Genomic DNA, 20,375 nt, shown 5'->3' on the forward strand with positions numbered 1-20,375 from the left:
CTCCAAAGTTACATGATTCTGCAGTTGCTTTGGGAAGATGGTGCTGGCAGAGGGGCTCGAGTCAGCAGTGAAAGGTTTCTTGGGTGCCCAGTTGGGGAGGCAGGAGAGATGGTCAGAGGGGATGTGGAACAGGAGCATCAGGCTGGATGCCCCCCGAGGAGGGCCTTGAATGGGAGACCCAGAGTGGCTTCCATCCCATCTCTGCTACTAGGACTTAAAAGTGCAAACGGCCTGAGGGATTGGTAAAGGTAAAGGTTTCTTCAGTCTGCCCATTTTGCAGATGAGAAAACTGAGGCCAAGTCTTCCGGCCTTTACCTGCTCAGAACTGCAGAACTTTACTGCAGAAGAATCCTCGGAGGCCCAGAGCAGAAGGAACTTAGCCAAGGCCACACCTGCCCATCCCATCCTCCAGTTTTAAATTCCCCACCATAAAGACCAAATGTCCTCCCAAAATAACAGCAAAAGGCCTATGGCCTTTTGTCACAGAGAGGAGGCCGTGACAGCTGCTTCAAAGTAGCCCTTGCCTGCCTGGCCCTAACGGGACGTGGAGGCATGGGAGGCCCACTTGCTAGAAAGGTCACAGGCTTCAGGACCTGACATTTGGGGAGAGGAACAGCCAGGTGGGCCCAGGGCACAGGACAGGCTGGCACAGAACGTGTGGGACTGGGGACCTGCCCTGGCTTGGGGTAGCACTGGGCCAGCAGGAAGGATGCTCCGTGCTGTCCCCGCTTGGGGAGGGCAGGACTACGTTTCCCAGAGATCACTGCTTTTGGATGCCTGGAGGGGAGGCTTGCTGGGGACAGCTGGCTGTGGCCCGGGAACTGTAATCTGGTCTCTCCTCTCTGAAGGTCACTGTATTTAAGGCCTTGAGGGACAGCGACAGGGGCTGGTGGAAGGGATCGGGTTCGGGGTTGGGGGGAAGGGGCTAAGGGGTGGGGGTGCTCTCTTTTCAAAACATGTTTTCCGGCAGGCAGAGCGATGGACTCTCGCCCTAAGACTCCTGCCCCACCCTCTCCCGCCATGGCCCAGAACACACCACCTTTCAGAGATTCTGCTTCCCACATACACCCTGAAAAACAGCCACCTTTTTTTCCCTGGAACCCTCTGGCACCCTGGGCTCCAAATTTTATGACTCGTTTAGCCCCCTCCTCATTTGAAGCCTCAGTTTGCTGGAAAATGGGAATGATAATTCCCAAACCACCTGCTTCAGGGGTGTTGGGGAAAATGAGCTAAGTGGAGTCTTCTCATGGCATCAGTGGTTTAATTCCCTTTCTAGGCAAGATGGGCTGAGGAGTAAGGAGGGAACTCAGTTTCAAACTGACTCTAACAAGCGCTGGGGTGGGTGACCCTGGGCAAGTCACAACTCTGAGCCTCAGTTTCTTCATCTATGAAATGGGGATAAAGTCCCAGTAGGAATTCCTCAGGGTGTCTGGGTCTCAATCCCACAACTCCACTGTTTCCCTGACCATTCTGGACCATAATTAACCCAGGCAGCTTGTCCCCTCCCCCGTTCCCTCTCCACCTCTGTCAGGCTAGTGCAAAATGGAGAGAAGTAAGTGGAGCATCTGGGGTCTGTGGCCCATGCTTTTCCCTTGGCAGGAGGAGAGCTCCAGGACACACCGGTTTAGGCAGCTGGCCCCTTGGTGGCCAGGAAACTGGTCAGAGCCCCACAAACTCAAATGGGAAGATCATCTGTTTCCTTCTCCAGAAGGAATCGCACGCATTCCTCCTCCCTTCAATGGCTCTTTGTTCACCACCGCTCCACTTCCCTGGGAAGGAGATGGGGAACAGAGACCCTGGCCCTCCCAGCACCTTCCCCAACTTTGGGGGTAGGACAGGAGAGGGACCCACCGGGCATGGTGTTCAAGGCCTGGAAGAAGTGGGTCACTGCGGCTAAGGAACGGTACTGGGCCCCGACAGCTAGGCCCTGCTTGGGTGGAGTCAACAGCCAGCAATCCTTGCTCATCCCCAAAATAACACTTGGGAGGAGGGCCCAACACCCACACATTATGCATTCATAAGGGGTGGGGAAGCTTCCTGAGCCGGTTATGCATAATGCATCAGGCCAGGCCTTAAAACCTGGCCCTGGTGGGGGCCACTGTCCACTCTCTGGCTTGGAGGCCTCAGGCAGATTCCACCTGTTCCTGCCTGTAAGGCTTGCCAGCCCCTGAGCCTAGCTGCGTCAGCTCTCTGCCTGCCCCGGCCCCTTTTTGGCCTCTGCCAAGCCCACCAAGGTCCACCATGTCTCGGCCCCTGTCAGACCATGACAAGCGCAAACAGATCAGCGTGAGAGGCCTCGCTGGTGTGGAGAACGTATCTGACCTGAAGAAGAACTTCAACCGGCACCTGCACTTCACCCTGGTCAAGGACCGCAATGTGGCCACCCCCCGAGACTACTACTTCGCCTTGGCGCACACGGTGCGGGACCACCTGGTGGGCCGCTGGATCCGCACCCAGCAACATTACTATGAGAAGGACCCCAAGGTGACCGGGGACCCCAGGGGCCAGACTGGGAGGATGGAGGGATGGGGGGCCCCCTGGGCTCCCAAATGGGTGAGAGCAGAGGCTTGGGGGAGCCCTAGCCTGTCAGAGAGATTCCAAGGGGGTCTTGGGGAGCCTCAGGGCCAGTGGAAGTGCAGAAAGCAGAGAGACTTGCCCTAGCTCACACAACGGGGGCTTTTCTCTGAGCCTCAGTTTCCTCCTATGTGGAAATGAGTGAGCTGTCCCAGATGGTGTCCAGGGTCTTTCTCAGCTGTGACCCACACCAGCCCCTCCAAGAGCCTCAGTTTCCCTTCTATGGAATGAGGGGGTCGGACTCTGAGGCCGCTCCAGCTCCAGCATTCCACAGTTCTCTCAGCCTATGGGGGCTATGGGTGGCCCAGGGCACTGAGCTGGGGCAGGAGGCGGGGAGCCTCGGACCATGAGGGACCCGGGCTCTCATTGGGACAGCACTAAAGCAGCAGAGACTGGGGGGGGTGGCAGACGAGTTTGCAGAGAGAGGGACCCCGGGAGGCTGGCCTCCCGTCAGGCCGGGCCAGCTGCCCCTGCTTTGGTCCTGAGCCGAAGGGACACATGGGCGGAGTCCCTGTCTCGGGAAGCAGCTGCTTCACCCCCGGGGATGCCGGGATCAGGTAGCAGGGGTCACTGGCAAAGGTCAGAGACACAACCCTCCTCAGGAGGAGGAGGGATGAGGGAGTCAGAGGAGGAGCGTCCTCTGGGCGGGCCCTGGGAGGGGCAGGGGCAGGACGGGATGGGCACCTGCACAGGAACAAGAGCTGGGCCAGATGTGGGCAGGGACAGTTAGGCCCAGGCCGTGCTGACCTGGGGGGCAGGGAAAGGCTGGGGGAGACCAAGCTTCCTTCCTTGCCCCCAGCGGATCTACTATCTCTCCTTGGAGTTCTACATGGGCCGAACCCTGCAGAACACAATGGTGAACCTGGGCCTGGAGAATGCTTGCGACGAGGCCACGTACCAGGTATCCTGGGAGGACGGGGAAGCTGGGATAGGGGTGGCGGGCAGCTGAGGAGGCACCTCAGGGGGCCTGAGGGAAGCCCTGGGGGCACGCCAAGGGGACCGGCCCCGGGGTGAGGGAATGCTCCCAGGGCCCAGGGGGACCGAGGTGGGCTAAGGAGGTTACCTTTGACCCTCACCACCCTAATTTCCTCCTCCACCTCCATTCCCCACTTCTGTCTCCCCCAGCTGGGCTTGGACATGGAAGAACTGGAGGAGATTGAAGAAGATGCAGGCCTGGGGAATGGAGGCCTGGGGCGTCTGGCTGGTGAGCAGCCACAGGGGCTGGGCCCGAGGGCCACGTTGGGGGAGTGAGCCTGGAGTTGGAGGTGGGGGTGGTTCTGGTGGTCCGGGCAGCAGCCCGCTGGGCTCACCCCGAGGCCGTGGCTCTCTTGTAGCTTGCTTCCTAGACTCCATGGCCACCCTGGGCCTGGCTGCCTATGGCTATGGCATTCGGTACGAGTTTGGAATTTTCAACCAGAAGATCAGTGGGGGCTGGCAGGTGAGGGCCCCTCCCTGTGTGGACTCTTGGCCTGGGCACCCCTCACCCGGTCTGAGCCTCCCTCCCACACTTGCTTGCCCGGCCCTTTAGCTTTGGCAGGAATGGCTGGCACTGGGTGTGTGTGTGGGGGGTGTGTGTGTGGGGGCAGCATCCCATTCCCCTCCTCTGACCTCATTCCTTGGGGGCTCTGCCCCATTTCTGGCTCAGATGGAGGAGGCAGACGACTGGCTGCGTTACGGCAACCCTTGGGAGAAAGCCCGGCCCGAGTTCACGCTGCCCGTCCACTTCTATGGTCGTGTGGAGCACACCAACCAGGGGGCCAAGTGGGTGGACACCCAGGTAAGGCCCAGGGGATAGAAATCAGGGCGAGAACAGAATGGAGACCACCCACCCACCAGCCTGGGCATTTTGTTTTAATGAGGAGGTACCCGATTTATGAGAAATGATTGAACTAATAATCATCATTTTAATAATCACTTTTTAAACTTTAATTTTTTTCCCTGTTGACCAAATTCTATTTCAGGTTCCTCCTCCCCCTCCCCACCCCCACTCTCCACCACCTGGAAAAAAGAAAAAGGAAAGCCTAGTAAGAAATATGCCTAATCCAGCAAAACAAATTCTCGTTTTGGCCCCCACCAAAACATAGCAAGCTTTCTCCTCTGGACTTGGGTTTGTCCTTGGGTCCACCTGAGTTTTTGAGCCTTTCAAGCTATCCTGTGTTTGACCAAGGAGGCCTTCTGCAGCTTGAAGACCTCTAGTGGCAGGGCTCTCACTACCTCCCAAGGTAACCCATTCCCCCTGGGGAAACAACAATAATCAACACAACTTTTCTTTTTTTTTTTTAAACACAGTCTTTTGTTTTCATGTCACCTTTTACTTCCCAAAATATCCCTCTGCTCTTTCCCTTCCAGAGAATTGGGATTGGTCTAATTTATGCTGGACTTGGAGTCAAGAAGACCTGAGTTCAGATCCCTCCTCTGAATGTAGCCATGTGACAAGTTACTTCCCCCTTTTGGTGCCTCAGTTTCCCCCTCTGTAAAACAAAAGGGTTGGACTTGGTCTCTCAGGTCCCTTCCAGCTGCAAATCTATGAGGCTTTGATAAGTTTTTCCTTCTTCTTCTTTTTTTTTTGGGCGGGGCAAGGGGGTTAAGTGACTTGCCCAGGGTCCCACAGCTAGCAAGTGTCAAGCCTCTGAGGCTGGATTTGAACTCAGGTCCTCCTGAATCCAGGGCCGGTGCTTTAACCACTGCGCCATCTAACTGCCCCCCATTCCCTTCTTTAGCTCATTTGACAGATGAGGAAACTGAGGCAAACAGAGCTAAGTGACTTGCCCAGGGTCCCACAGCTAGCAAGTGTCAAGCGTCTGAGGCTGGATTTGAACTCAGGTCCTCCTGAATCCAGGGCTGGTGTTTTATCCACTGCGCCATCTAGCTGCCCCCTAATAAGTTTTTCCCTCTATCACATGGAAATCCTCTCCCACATGTCTGTGCCTTCATTGTCCCTCATCGTGCAATGGGTAGGACTAGGCTCCGGCTGTCCTGGAGTGGTGAGAACGAGGAGTTCCTTGTACTGACTGGTCAGTCCTTCTGAAAAGGCTTGGCCTCACTGGCCAGCTGGCAAACAGCGGCTCTTAACACCCGAGCATTCGGACTTGCTTCTCAGAGAAGGCTGCTGTTGTGCAGCCAGGGATGAGGCCTGGCTTTCAGTTGGTGCGAATGGCTCATGGTCTTTTAGGTATTAATGGATCATTAGGGATCTCTGTTGGCCCACGGTGAGGCCTGGGCACCCTAAACAGGCTGCCTATTAGGTATTGATGCTTCCATCCTTTCTGATTAACTGCTGGGTGTAACTCCCGTTCTCCAGCTGTCTGCCACCCATTCATCACGAGCCTGGGAGAATTGATCACTACTAGCTGTGGTCAGTCACTGAAGGCTTCAACCAGCCCCCTGTGGGTGCTAATCCCAGCAGGGAGACATCTGGGAGCAAGAGAAAGGACATGGATATGGGGTCAGAGAACCTCGTCCCCTGGGTCAGTCCCTTCCCTGCCCAGGGCCTCAGGAGGGAGGAGAGGACTTCTGTCCCGGATCTGGCAACCCCAAACCGACAGTCACCATCACAGCTGAAGGATGTGGAGGGTGTTGGTGTAGGAGGGCACCCTGGCGGTCTTGCCAGGGGGTTCTTAACCTGCGAAGTCTATGAACTTCTTTTTCTTTTTTTCTTTTCTTTTCTTTTTTTTTTTGTGAGGCAATTGGGGTTAAGTGACTTGCCCAGGGTCACACAGCTAGTAAGTATTACCTAGCTGCCCCTGTGAACTTCCTAAAAGGGACTTTGAGCCCTGCACAATGGGTAGGATTGATTTCTTTTGTAATCCTGTATCTTATTCTCTGCCTATTTTTTTTTTTTTTTGCAGGGCAATGAGGGTTAAGTGATTTGCCCAGGGTCACACAGCTAAGTGTTAAGTGTCTGAGGCCACATTTTGAACTCAGGTCCTCCTGAATCCAGGGCCAGTGCTCTATCCACTGTACCACCTAGCTGCCCCGTTCTCTGCCTTTTAAAACAATCCAAGGAAAGGGGTCAGTCGGCCTCACTGGCCCCAGGGGCCCTGGACATGGCCACCCACAAGGCAGCTTGCCCTGCCCTGTCTGAATATTAATGGGGGTGCTTCTGGGCCCGCTAGACCCTTGTTAGTTGGCAGTACTTCCAGGGCGGAAAGACCTCACGATAATCCTAGGAGGGAGGGGTTATTCTTGCCCCCCCTTTTGAAGATGAGGTCCAAAGATTTGTCCAGGGTCACTCAGTCAAGCATTTATTAATTGCCTACTGTGTGCCAGGCACTGAGGTAAGCACCAGGGAGGCCAAGAAAGGCAAAAGACAGCCCTTGTCCTCAAGGAGTGCCCAGTTTGATTGGGGAGACAACATGACAACAAATAAGAGTTTTATGGGGTGGCCCCCACACTGTTTGTTGTTGTTGTTGTTTTTTTAGTGAGGCGACTGGGGTTAAGTGACTGGCCCAGGGTCACACAGCTAGTAAGTGTTAAGTGTCTGAGGCCGGATTTGAACTCAGGTACTCCTGACTCCAAGGCCGGTACTCTGTCCACTGTGCCACCTAGCTGCCCCTGCCCCCACACTGTTAAAGTGAAAAATGTGCTGACTTTGGAGATGCCCCCTACATCATTTAAATGGGAGGTGCCCTTAGAGGGAAGGAAGCAGCCCACTTGGGGGAGGGCGCGTCTTGGGAAAGGATGATTGCACAAGGTAGCGTTAGCCAAGAAGTGTATAAAGCAGGATCGGGGGGCCAGCTTCAGCTGACCCCAAGCCCAGAGCTCTAGTCACCTCCTCTCTAACCGGAGAAGTCCAGGGAGGGGCTATGACTTAGAGTCATGGAATGTCAGAGCTGGGAAGGGCTGCAGATGATCTAACTGTCCCCATTGTACAGAGGGGAAAACAGTCTCAGAGATTTTATTTTTTTTTTAAGCTTGACCCATGATTCTGTTGCTGAAGAAGTCACTATGAGTGAGGTCAGCCCCTGCTCTTAGAGACTGATAGACTTAGAAACTCACTGGGGGGCCCTGAAAGGTTAAGTGACTGGCCCATGATCACTTAGGATGGGTAGGAGTGAGACTCAAACCTAGAACTTGCTGGCTCTCGGGTCCCTTTGTAGCCACTCTGCCTGTCTAGGGAGAAAGAGCCTTGGCTTTGGAGTTAGGGGCCTACCTTCTACCTGTGGGACCCTGGACCAGTTACTCCCCCAAGGGGGGCCTCGGCTTCCTTGGATGCTCCCAGGATGTGGAGATGGGGCTGGGCTAGGCTGCTCAGCCCGAGAACCCAGGTGTCCTATTCAGCAGGTATTTATTTCACACCTGCTGGATGCCTCCTTTCCTTGATGTGACTGTGTCCTGTGGTCACCTCACATGGACCAGGGAGTGAGCACTCTCCCGGCCCCAGAGCAGCTGTCTCAGCCTTCAGCCCTGGGGCATTCTGGGAGGGCACGCCTGCACCTGGCTGTTGAGGGGCCATCTTCATGTGCTTCCAGGATCTATGATAGACTAATTAGCAGCCCACACTGAAGCTCAGTTCACAGCCTCTCTCAGCCTCCAGAGCTGCTCACGACCGACCAGCATAATTGGCTATTGATTGCCCACAAGTGGGAATGGATTGTTAATGGCTTCTGTGTTAGGAGAGAGAGGTTCTGAACCTGTGACTTCTTAGTCTAGGGAACTCCCGGGCAAGGAAACTCTCTCCACCGATTCAGGTCTGTATCCTCACACCCTCTACCAATGTACAGGCTTTGTGAGTTGGCTGGGGCTCTCAGCAGAGGTTCAGTGACCTGTCCAGGGTACCTAGTCAGGGGGGATTAGAACCCAGCTCCTCCTGGATCTAAGGCCAGCTACCTGCTTTGGATTACTGACTGAGCAAAATCACAGCCTCTGATCTCAGTGTGTTCAAGGTGCTTTGTGGGGGAGTGAGCTGCGGAGCCTGGGGTCTCTAACCCAGTTTACCAGAAGTCCTCCAGTGAGGGAGGCACTTAAAGCACCAGGCATCCTTATCAGTATTTTATAGGTGGGCCAGCTGAGGCCCTGAGATGGGAAGTGACTCAGAACCTAGAATGTCAAAGCTGGGGCAGGGGGGTCTTAGAACTTAGAACATAGGAAGTACAAGTTGGGAGGAGGCTTAGAGGCTAGAACATGAAATGTCAGGGGTGGGAGGGACTGAAGAACATAGAACATGGAATGCCAGAGGTGGGAGGGACCTCAGAACATTAGAACATTGGATGTCAGAGCTAGAAGGGGCCTAAGAACATGAAATGTGGAACATGGAATGTCGGGGGAAGGAAGGACCTTCAAGATTGTTTAAAGTAATACCTTCATTTTTTGAGTGAAGAGAATGAGGCCCAGTAGTAGGAGATGTGTTCTATCTTATGCACAGTGAGATAGTGGCAGAGTCAGGCCAGGACTCATGAGTCTCTTCCATGTCTGGGTGGAGTTTTGCTCGGGGCCCTGGGCACTCTGTGCTCCCAGGGGCTCCCTTAGTCCTTGCTAGGCCCCTGACATGCTCTCCCGCCTCCAGGTGGTGCTGGCCATGCCCTATGACACCCCCGTGCCTGGCTATCGCAACAACACTGTGAACACCATGCGCTTGTGGTCTGCCAAAGCCCCTAACGACTTCAACCTCAAAGACTGTGAGTTCCCCGAGGTCCCCCTTCTCCCTGTCCTCTTCCTCTGGAGTCTAGGTCCTCCTGGGAGGAAGCTGGGCAGCCCCACCCAATGCCCTCCTTTGCTGGTCCCCACCCACCCTGTTTCCTAGTGGTGCCCCACAGAGCTGGAGACCTGGGCACGGGAGAGAGGAATTAGCCCTCTCTACCGGCTGTTGTTTGGCCTGTCTCCCGCCTTTCTGTTTTTTTGTTTTTTGGTGAGGCAGTTGGGGTTAAGTGACTTGCCCAGGGTCACACAGCTAGTAAGTGTCAAGTGTCTGAGGCCAGATTTGAACTCAGGTACTCCTGAATCCAGGGCTGGTGTTCTATCCACTGCGCCACCTAGCTGCCCCCATTTCCTGCCTTTCTGATATGTACACTAACAAGCCAGTTGCAAAAGCATAAAAGCAGCTGCAGGAAGTTGGGGAGGGTGCGGTTGGTGTGTGTGTGGGGGGTGCTGTCTTCAGCAGGACATCTCTATTCTCTCATGCTTCCTGTAGTCAATGTTGGGGGGTACATCCAGGCTGTGTTGGACAGGAATCTGGCAGAGAACATCTCCCGGGTCCTGTACCCCAATGACAACGTGAGTACTGGTACCACCATGGCCAACAGCTTGTTCCGTAGAGGGAGATGGTGGTGATGGGCAGTAGGTAGAAAGAAAAGAGGAGGAGGACCAAGGGCCTGAGGCTCTGGGGGCTAAGCAGGGAGTGGGCACTGGGACCCTGGGTCACTGAGGGAAGGGAGGACTGAGAAAGGCTTAGCTTGAGAAGGTGAGAGTGGCCCCAGCCTGTGTGGGGTGTGCTCCGGGTGCCTGCGCCGGCCCCACCCCTGGCTCCGTCCGGACTCCACTGACTCCTCTCCTAGTTCTTCGAAGGCAAGGAGCTGCGGCTAAAGCAGGAATACTTTGTGGTGGCGGCCACGCTTCAGGACATCATCCGCCGCTTCAAATCCTCCAAGTTTGGCTCCCGGGACCCCGTGCGCACCAGCTTTGACGCGTTCCCAGACAAGGTAGAGCCCCCCGCTCCAGCTGCACCCCTTCTCCCAACTCTGTGATCCTCCAGGTCCCCAGTCTCCTTCAGGGCACACTCAGCCTCCTACATGGGGGCTCTTCTGACCCCCCTCACGGGCACGCACACACTTGTGTGCCTGCTACACCCCTGCCTAGTAGAAGGGAATCTCCCTGAGCACAGGGATCGCTTAATTTCTGTACCAGCTCAGCACGTGCACGGGCTAAGTGGGTGTAGAGGGAGCTCCGGACTGACTGCCTGCTCCTTGGCATTTGCTCCAGGTGGCCATCCAGCTCAATGACACCCACCCGTCCTTGGCCATCCCTGAGCTGATGCGTATTCTGGTCGACCTGGAGAAACTGGACTGGGACAAGGTAACGTTGGTGCCCTGCCCCTTTTCCCATTGCCTTTTGCCTGTTTCCCCAGGGGTGGGCGCACTCAGGGTCATGGGCACGCTCCATTTTTAGTGGGAGGACTCCAATGTCATGGAGCCCTGCAGCCAAGTGAGGGCGTCACACAGGGGTCCCCGCTATCCCCTTCCCTCTGGATCCCACCCTGCACCTGAGGGGTGTGGCGCAGGGGGTGACGCTCTCTCCGGCTTTGCCCCAGGCCTGGGATGTGACCGTGAGGACCTGCGCCTATACCAACCACACTGTGCTGCCCGAGGCCCTGGAGCGCTGGCCCGTCCACCTCATGGAGACCCTGCTGCCCCGGCACCTGCAGATCATCTATGAGATCAACCAGAGGTTTCTCAATGTGAGGGCCACAGCTGGGGAGCTGGGGGGGGGGGCCTCGGCTGGGGGGCCAGGCCAGGGGGGGTCTAGGCTGGGGGTCTCATGGCTGAGTCCCTGTGTCCCTTGGCAGCGGGTGGCAGCAGCATATCCGGGGGACATGGACAGACTGAGGCGCATGTCACTTGTGGAGGAGGGTGGTGTAAAGAGGATCAACATGGCCCATCTGTGCATTGCCGGCTCCCACGCTGTCAACGGGGTAGCCCGGATCCACTCCGAGATCCTCAAGAAAACCATGTAAGCCCCCCCCTTCCCCCCAGCTCCCAACCCCCCAGGGGCCTGGACCCTGACTGGTGATGGGGCGGGCCAGGCTCTGACCACTGGGCCACCCCATCTTCCAGGGCACGCCTAGCAGGGCCTCTGGGCGGGTGCCCGGGCCTGGCAGGCAGCTTCCAGCCCCATGATCTCTGAGGAGCCCTTTCTTCTGGGCCCAGCCCATCCTCTTCTTTCTTTCCTTCCTGGTCTCTGCAGCTTTAAGGATTTCTATGAATTGGAACCCCACAAGTTCCAGAACAAAACCAATGGGATCACACCGAGGCGTTGGCTGGTGCTTTGTAACCCAGGCCTGGCGGAGGTCATTGCAGAGGTGAGGGGGGCAACCAGCAGGGTGGTGGTGTGGAGGAGCTGGGGAGCCAGGCCTGTGCACAGAGCAGGGCTTCCTGACCCAAGGGAACAGGTAGCTGGCAGGGGACACAGTCACCCACAGCCACAGGCCAGGCAGAGCGGGGGGGCCCCTTAGAATAGGGGATGTTAGGGCTGGGGGGGGCCTTAGAACAGGGGATGTCAGGGCTGGGCGGGTGGGGCTTAGATAAATGGGAAGCTCTTTGAGGGCAGATGCTGCTTCTGTCTTTGTCTTTGCATCCTCATGCCCAGCCCAGTTCCCAGCACACAGTAGGTGCTTCCTAATAGTTTGTTGATTGACAATGGGGTGCACTTTCCTCCTCTGCTCCCACACAGAGGATTGGGGAGGACTACATCTCCGACCTGGACCAGCTCCGAAAGCTGCTGTCCTTTGTGGACGACGAGGCCTTCATCCGAGACGTGGCCAAGGTCAAGCAGGTGAGCTGGTCGAGGGACACTAGGAGGAGGGGCCTCCTGGGGCCCGTGGACCTGGGCAGGGGTGGGGTAGGAAAGAAGGGGACTTTCCAGTTCCTTTTCTAAGGCCCTGATGTCCAAATGGCCAACAGCAGAGGCCCTGCCCTCAAGAGCTTACATTCTAATCGAGTGTCGTCCAAAGCAGAAGCTGATGGGCCACAGGAGGGATCCCCATCCCATGGGGGTGCAGGGCCAGATGAGGAAGAGAAAACCCTGGAAGACTTCCCTGGGGAGGGGGCTCTCTCCTGGCGAGTATGGCAGGCCAAGGGGCCTGAGCTGAGCGCCTGAGCCCTCTGATCTTCCGGACAGGAGAACAAGCTGAAGTTTGCTGCCTATCTGGAGCGAGAGTACCGTGTACACATCAACCCCAACTCGCTGTTTGACGTCCAGGTGAAACGGATCCACGAATACAAGCGGCAGCTTCTCAACTGTCTTCACATCATCACCCTGTACAACCGTGAGCGCCCCCCCTCTCCCCCCCCCCAGGGCTGCCCTCCCTCCCCCTCCTTCCTGCCTCCTCTCCACCCCAGCCTTCCCTGGCTCTGGGAGGAGGGAGGTGCTATGGGTCAATTAGTCATTCAACAAGCATCTGAGCTAGGTGCCAGCCAGAGATGCCAAAGTAGAAATGAGTGCCTACTGCCCTCAGACAGGAGGCAATATATAGGGACGCTGCTATCTAAAAAACTACATATGAAGACATTTTTGAGGGGAGACATGAGGAGCTGGGGGTGGGAAGAGGATGAGGTAAGGGCAGCTAGGTGGTGCAGTGGATAGAGCACCAGCCCTGGATTCAGGAGGACCTGAATTCAAATCCAGCCTCAGACACTTGACACTTATTAGCTGTGACTCTGGGCAAGTCACTTAACCCTCATTGCCCTGCCCCGCCCCCCCCAAAAAGATATAGCATAAAATCAGGAAAGATAGATTGGAACCAGACTGTGAAGGATTTTTAAACTGGAGTGTTTTGTATGAGAGCCACTATTACCCCATTTTACAGAGGAGGAAACTGAGGTTTCAGAGAAGTCCATGATCACACGGCGATTGAGTGTCAAGGGGCAGGCCTCAGGTCCCATCCTCCTTCTGACTCCCCATTCAACCCTCCCTCCGCTAGACCATAAAACCTTCGCAAATGGTAATAATGGCTGACATTTACATAGTTTCAAGTGCTGGCCTTTTTGGAGTAAGGAAGAGTAAGTTCCAATCCTACCTCTGACCCATTTGCTTAGATTTTATTTATTTATTTATTCATTCATTCATTTGTTTGTTTATTTATTTATTTTACGGGGCAATGGGGTTAAGTGACTTGCCCAGGGTCACACAGCTAGTAAGTGTCAAGTGTCTGAGGCCGGATTTGAACTCAGGAACTCCTGAATTCAGGGCTGGTGCTTTATCCACTGCACCACCCAGCCACGCCCCCCCCCCCATTTGCTAACTGTGATATAAGCAGGAGATTTTTACTTCTTCAAGACTCAGTTTCCTTCTCTGGAAAAAATGAGGCTAACAATCCCGGTATCCAGACTCCCTCTCAGGGCTGGTGTGAAAAATCCCTGATGGATCTAGAAAGAGCTGGCTGGCATTACTGGTCATTGATAAGGATAGGGATGAAGTTCTCCTTGGGGATGACACGGGTCGGGGGTGGAATTGGGACTAGCCAGGCATGGCTGTATGGCCCCATTTGCACTGAGTCTGGGGCCTGAAGAGAGAGCTTGGGTCGGGAGAAGACAATGGTACTTGGAGTCTGAAGCCCTGGGTTCGAGGGCTGCTGATGTTTCTCTGAGCCCCAGTTTATCTTCTATAAAATGGGTATGGGGTGGCCTTGGCATGGCCAACCTCACTGAAGTGTTGTTGAGCTGGGGCTCGGTGGGGAAAGGCTGGATGAGGCAGAGTGTGGGTGGGGCCGGAGCTGGGGACACACAGCCCCCAGCAGCAGGGCCTTGGGCCATTGGGAAGGAAAGGGTGGGCAGCCTCCTGAGGGCTTCACTGGCCTCTAGCTGGGCCTCAGAAGCCGTGGGAGCCACAGAAGGGAGGGCGCAGCAGGGGCAGGCAGACACCTAGAGCTCCCACTGTGGGCAGCATCATTAGTGGGGAGATGACTCATGATCCACTGGGGGCAAGTCCCAGGGACTCCCTCTAGCCATGACTCTCCAGGGACGTGCTCTACCCGCATCTCCTGGGAGGGTCCCCGGAGAGAGGGAGGCCAAGAAGGCCAGAAGGCAGATATTGTGAGTGGTCCTGGGCAGAAGAACAGAGGTGAAGGGAGGGACCCAGGCTGCACCTATTGGAGCAGACGACTCCATCTCCCCTTCAGCCTCAGGGCTGGGAAACCAACAGAGCCTGAGCTGTCACTGGGTAATTGTCATTAAGGGTCCTCTCCTCGGACCTTATGACAAATAGGGAAACCGAGGCACTGCATGGTGCCCACACTAGGCAGCAGAATCAGTTCTGATGGACATTTTTGACTCTAAGACTTGGTGTCTTTCCACTGTGTCTCTGAGCCCTTTGATAGGCCTGACTAGAGGAGGGGTGAGCTTCAGGGGGTGACCCCCTTCCTCGCTTGGGGCTGTTCAGGACCTGAAGTAAGGGCCGGCTGGGAGAATCTGATCCCTGGCTGTCTCCTGTTCTTTCTCCCTAGGTATTAAGAAGGAGCCCAACAAATACTTCGTCCCCCGGACAGTGATGATTGGGGGGAAGGTGAGCCCCTCACTCTGGAGGGAAGGAGCGGCTCTGAAAGTGGGGGGTGCAGTTCCTTTGAGCCTGCCATGTAGGACAACTTTGGAGCCCATGGGGGGCTGGGGCCTTGGAAGGGGGTGAGAAAAGCTGACAGGAGCCTCTGGGAATGCTGTTCTGGGGGCTGGGAAGGGGGTAAAGAGGGGGCAGGACACAAGAGACTCTGACGCCAAGGTCTCCCCACCCACAGGCAGCCCCTGGCTATCACATGGCTAAAATGATCATTAAACTCATCACGTCCATTGGTGATGTGGTCAACAATGACCCCGTGGTTGGGGACCGCCTCAAAGTCATCTTCCTGGAGAATTACCGGGTTTCCTTGGCTGAGAAAGGTCTGTGCCAGGGAAGGGGCGAGGGGGTGCTTTCCATCCGGGTCTAGATGGGGAGAGAGCTCAGGAGGCCCGCCTCAGACACCTGGCACAGGGCACCGACATCGCCCAAGATTTAGAATGAATCAGCACCATGCTCCCCATCGCCCAGGCTGGCAAACTTGGTGCCCACCTCACCTCCTGGGTCTCCCTCACCCCATAGATCTCACCCCTTGTCGTTTCTACTTTCTTTTAAAAAATTTAAAAATTTTTTTCGTTTCTACTTTCAAAGCAACTTTTGTCTGTAAATGTACCCTTCCCTACACACACAGCCCCCACCCTGGTGCAGGTCCCGCCCCCTCTTGCCTGTATTTCTACAATAAGCTGCTGGTGGGTCTTGCTGCCTCTAGTCTCCCCCCTTCCCCACCCCCCACTAGCCCATCCTCCACCAAAGTGACTTACTTAAAGGGAGGGTATGACCATGTCACCCTCTCACTCCTTAAACTCCAGTGGCTCCCCACTACCCCCAGGATCAAATTCAAACTCCTCTGGCTTTTAAAGTCCTTCACAGCCTGGCTCCCTCCCTCCCTCCCTCTCACACATTATACTCTTGCCCCCTCCCCCCACCATTATGCTCTCCAGTCCAGCTTCACTGGCTGTGTGAACTCCCCAGGCCAGGGGTGCTCAGGGCTTAGCTCTGAGCCCATCTTTTCTGAGAGGCCTTTCTCCAGCCTCCCTCAAGCCTATGCCCTCCTCAGATCTGCCTTCCATCTGCCCCGGACACAGCCTGGATGTGTGCGTACATGTGTGCACATGTGTGTACGTGCAAATATTCGCATATGCTTGGCCCCATTAGACTGGGAGCTTCTTGAGGGCATCGACTGGTTTTTGCTTTTCTTTGTCTCCTTAGCACTTAGCACAGCCACACACAGACACAGACAGACAGACACGGAGACAGAGACAGACAAACACAGACACACAAAAACACTAAAGACACATACACAAACACAGATAGACACCGACACACACATAGACACAGGCATACAGACACAAACACATGCAGTCACAGACACACACACAGACAAGGACAGACAGACACACAGACACACACAAAAACACTACAGACACACACAAACACACATAGACACAGACACATACATAGACACAAACATACACAGTCACAGACAAACACACATAGACACAGACATACAGACACAAACACATGCAGTCACAGACACACACACAGACAAGGACAGACATAGACACACAGACACATACATACAGACACACACAAAAACACTACAGATACACACAAACACACATAGACACAGACACACACATAGACAGAAACATAGACACAAACACATGCAGTCACTGACACACAGACATACACAGAGACACCAATACACAGACAAGGACAGACATAGACACACAGACAGACAGAAAGACAAAGACAGACAGACAGACAGACAGACACACACACACACACACACACACACACACACACAGAGGTCCAGCCCTCGCTGGCAGACCTTAGAGGGTCTTAAAGCCGGAAGGGACCTGAGAGATCATTGGGTCCAATCCCCTCATTTCACAGATGAGGAAATGAAGCCCAGAGACTTCCCATGACTTGGCCAAGGTCACAGACTATCACCCAGTGAGTTAGCGACCCTTCCCAGCTTTGTGTCATTGGTCACTCAAGTCACTGATAGGCCACATGAGGAAAATCTCCCTAGCAGTGCAGGTCATCAGCTCTTCTGCAGAGCTGCAGGTCTGAGGGCAGACCCTGGGCAGGAGCTGACATCCTGTGACTGGTCCCCCCCTCCTTCCCCCTTCCCCAGTGATCCCCGCATCAGACCTTTCTGAGCAGATCTCCACGGCGGGCACCGAGGCATCGGGCACGGGCAACATGAAGTTCATGCTTAATGGGGCACTGACCATTGGCACTATGGATGGAGCTAATGTGGAGATGGCTGAGGAGGCCGGCGAGGAGAACTTCTTCATTTTTGGAATGAGGGTTGAGGATGTGGACCGGCTCGACCAGAGAGGGTATGGGCCTCTGGAGGGGCCAGAGATCTGGCACCAAATAGAGATCTGGCAGGCCTTGGATGGCAGCATTAGGCGTTGGGGCTCCAATCAGGGTCGGGGAGTCATTGTTGGAGCACATGGATGAGTGGGGCCTGGGCGTCGGCAAGATTCCATCAGCACTCCGTATGGGATGAATGGGAGGCAGGAAGGCCAGACAAGAGGGGACCAGGGCTGGCAGAGGGGCAGGGAGGGATACGTGGAAGTGAAGTGGCCAGACTTGGCTCTGATTGCACATGGGGGTGGGGGAGTGAAGGAGAGGGAAGAAACAAAGATAACCCCGAGGTTTGCCGGGGACGAGGTTGGTGCCCTTGACAGAAATGAGGAAATTGGGAGGAGGGGCAGGATTGGGGGAAGGGGGAGGGGAAATCCCATCTTGGGATGCAAGTTTGAGAGGCCAGTAGGCTTCTCAGGTGCAGACATGGCCCTAGAACTCTGGAGAGAGATGTGCCAGGCCTGGGAAGGCACAGGCTGGCCAAGGAAGAGAGTGTGGAGAGAGAAGCTCCACTGGGGAGGGGCACAGGGGCCCCGGTTGGAAGGGGGAGAGACTCAGACTAACGGAGGAAGTTGAGGTGGAGAAGCCGGGAAGAGACTCAGGCTTTGGAAATGAAATGGGCTCAGGGGCAGCTAGGGGGCGCAGTGGTCAGAGCACCGGCCCTGGAGTCAGGAGGACCTGAGTTCAAAATGTTTGTTGAAATGAAATGGGCTCATAACCCTCTATCTGTACTGTCTCCCTGAACTTGCTGCTGGTATGCCTAGAAATACAGGACCCAGGTCCTGCCCTCGGAGAGCTCCCACTCTGCACACTAGAAAAAGGAGGAAAGGAAGAGCCACTGAAGTCAGCTGGGCAGGCTTCCTGGAAGAAGGGCGACAGTGTCTCTTGGGCCTGACTTGGAGGGCCCCGGGGGATCGGGGAGGGGAGGCTTTGGGTTACTGGAGTGGGTAGTCAAGGAGGCCCCAGTCGCCCCTGAGCAGATGGACCCTCCCCAATAGGTACAACGCCCAGGAATACTATGACCGTATCCCCGAGCTCCGGCAGATCATCGAGCAGCTTAGCGGTGGCTTCTTCTCTCCCAAACAGCCTGACCTGTTCAAGGATATTGTCAACATGCTCATGCACCATGACCGGTTAGCAGGCCCTGCACATGGACATAGATGGGGGGGGTGGGGGGAGTGTGCATGTGTGGGTGAGATCACCAGGGTCCTGGGCTACACCTGGGAACTCAATTGGGGCTGGGAAAAGGTGGGGTTGGACTTCAGACTCCTAGATGGGGTTTGTGTACGTGGTGTGGGGCCCAGATTTGAGTCTCGGACAAATCATTGACCTGCTGTTTGTTACTGGAGATATGCTCCCCTTAGTGCCTCAGTTTTTCCAAACAGATCTGAAAAATTGTCTCTCTCTTCTTCTCTCCTTCACCCAACACCCTATTTCCTGTCCCAATCCCGGCTTCCTCTCCCTCCCCAGTTTTAAGGTCTTTGCTGACTACGAAGCCTATATCCAGTGCCAGGAGAAAGTCAGCGACTTGTACAAGGTGAGGCAAGGCCTGGGCTCCTGAGTGCCCCGCCAGGAGTGTGGGGTGGGTGTGGAGGGAGAGTCCCCTGAGGCTCCTGCCTCAGGCTCCCGAGGTTCTGCAATTGAATTGAGAGGCCGGAATGCCTGGGTTCTCCCCCCCCACTTCAGTGGCCTGGATGTTGGGGTTCCAGAGCTGTGCTCTTTGTCTTTCCTAGAACCCTCGGGAATGGACTCGAATGGTGATCAAGAACATTGCCACATCGGGGAAGTTCTCCAGCGACCGAACGATTGCACAGTACGCCAGGGAAATCTGGGGGGTGGAGCCCACCCGTCAGCGCCTGGCTGCCCCCGATGAAGTGATCTGAGCAGTGGGCCCCGGGACCCACGCTCACCAAGATTCCTGGCTCTGCCTCCCGACTCTCCGCACCCTGATCTGGTGGCATCTTTCTGGGCCCCCAAGTCCCCACTTCACTTGATTGCTCCCCAAGGTTCTCCTCCCTAGCGCCCTCCCCGCTGTTATTTATGGTGTGTGTGTTGGGGGCGGGGGGCTGTGCCTGGGCCCTCCAGCCCTAGGGAGGTTCTCGGCCCACAGCTCTTCCCCACCTTCTTGGGCAAAACCTTAACCCATTAAAAGTGTCACCAAACCGCGACCTGGCCTGAATCCTTTTGTTCCTACGCCAGTGTCTGAGCGTGTGTGGGGGCTGGGCCTGGGGCTGGGTGGGAGGGAAGCAGGCCCTGGGGGAGGGGGTATTTTTAGCTCCTGGGTGGGGGGAGAGCAGCTGCAGGGGCGCGCCCCACCTCTAGCCCCACCTCCGAAGCTAACAGGTGCTCCCCAGTTGAGCTCAGTTGGGAGGCCCCAGGGCCCGCCCTCCCCGATCTGGCTTTCAGTCTCACGGCCCTGCTCCCCATCTCTCGGCCTCTAGTTGCCTGGGTCCCAGCACTGTGCCCATACTAGGTCCTGATCCAGGATCTTGGGCTTGGGGAAGGAGGGGGGGGACTGGCCTTGCCTCCGCCCCCTCCCCTGGGACTGGCTCGCCCTCCCGGCCTATTTCCTCTCGGCTTGGGGCGGGGCTGCACAGGGTCTGGGGTGGGAGGGGTCATGACGGGGTGAGGAATCGCCCCCCGCCCAGCCTTAGGTCTCTCAGTCCAAACCTCCGCAACCCTGGGGGCTGGGGCTGAGGGGCAAGTCCAGCCCAGGCGCCGCCTCCTGGAGGGCCAATAGGAGGAAGCCCGGCCCCCCCTTAGCCCACTCGTGGGGAGGGGCGGGTCCTGGGCCAGGGGAGCCCCGGGAGCGGTTCTGAGCTCCCGCAGCCGGAGCAGGCGGCCGAGCTGGGCGCGCCCTCAGGGGCCGGGGAAGAAGGAGGAGACGCGGTGGGGAAAGGGAGGTTTGGGGCAGGTGGTTTCGTTGTGAGTACGTTGGAACCCCAAACGGCCGGAAGCCATTTAACGGTTTCCCCAGCCCCCAACCTCCCAACCTCCCAACCTGCAGCCCTTCTCCTCCAGGCGCCCCCCTCCCCCATGGCCACCCGCTTTCCCCCGGACCCAGGCGTCCGGGGCTTCCTTATCGATGCCCTCTTCCTCTTACTGCTGGTCTTCCCCAGAGGGGACCCAGTCTTCCCTCATCACCATCCCATGGATGACTCCCC

General features: G+C 56.2%; 1 protein-coding gene across 1 annotated transcript; it reads left to right on the plus strand.

Moving 5' to 3' along the window:
- The first annotated feature begins 2,096 nt into the window (after positions 1–2,096).
- On the plus strand, positions 2,097–19,379 carry PYGM (glycogen phosphorylase, muscle associated). The gene is made up of 20 exons (XM_043972540.1): positions 2,097–2,484; positions 3,374–3,475; positions 3,700–3,778; positions 3,909–4,012; positions 4,220–4,351; positions 9,080–9,191; positions 9,704–9,786; positions 10,068–10,211; positions 10,492–10,584; positions 10,820–10,966; positions 11,075–11,238; positions 11,473–11,587; positions 11,959–12,060; positions 12,406–12,553; positions 14,729–14,787; positions 15,014–15,155; positions 16,973–17,180; positions 18,210–18,344; positions 18,682–18,748; positions 18,945–19,379. Exons 1-20 carry the CDS (start codon positions 2,242–2,244, stop codon positions 19,092–19,094), a joined length of 2,529 nt encoding a protein of 842 aa, XP_043828475.1. The 5' UTR covers positions 2,097–2,241; the 3' UTR covers positions 19,095–19,379.
- Positions 19,380–20,375: the final 996 nt, after the last annotated feature.

Source organism: Dromiciops gliroides, chromosome 6 (genome assembly GCF_019393635.1).
Source record: "Dromiciops gliroides isolate mDroGli1 chromosome 6, mDroGli1.pri, whole genome shotgun sequence".
NCBI classification, from domain to species: Eukaryota; Metazoa; Chordata; class Mammalia; order Microbiotheria; family Microbiotheriidae; genus Dromiciops; species Dromiciops gliroides.

Excerpts from the sequence above, each read along its gene's own strand:
- PYGM (XM_043972540.1), top strand. The coding sequence starts at position 2,242 with ATGTCTCGGCCCCTGTCAGACCATGACAAGCGCAAACAGATCAGCGTG. Across the intron at positions 12,554-14,728 it reads CATCATCACCCTGTACAACC|GTATTAAGAAGGAGCCCAAC; the intron begins GTGAGCGCCCCC and ends CTTTCTCCCTAG. Across the intron at positions 18,345-18,681 it reads ATGCTCATGCACCATGACCG|TTTTAAGGTCTTTGCTGACT; the intron begins GTTAGCAGGCCC and ends CTCCCTCCCCAG.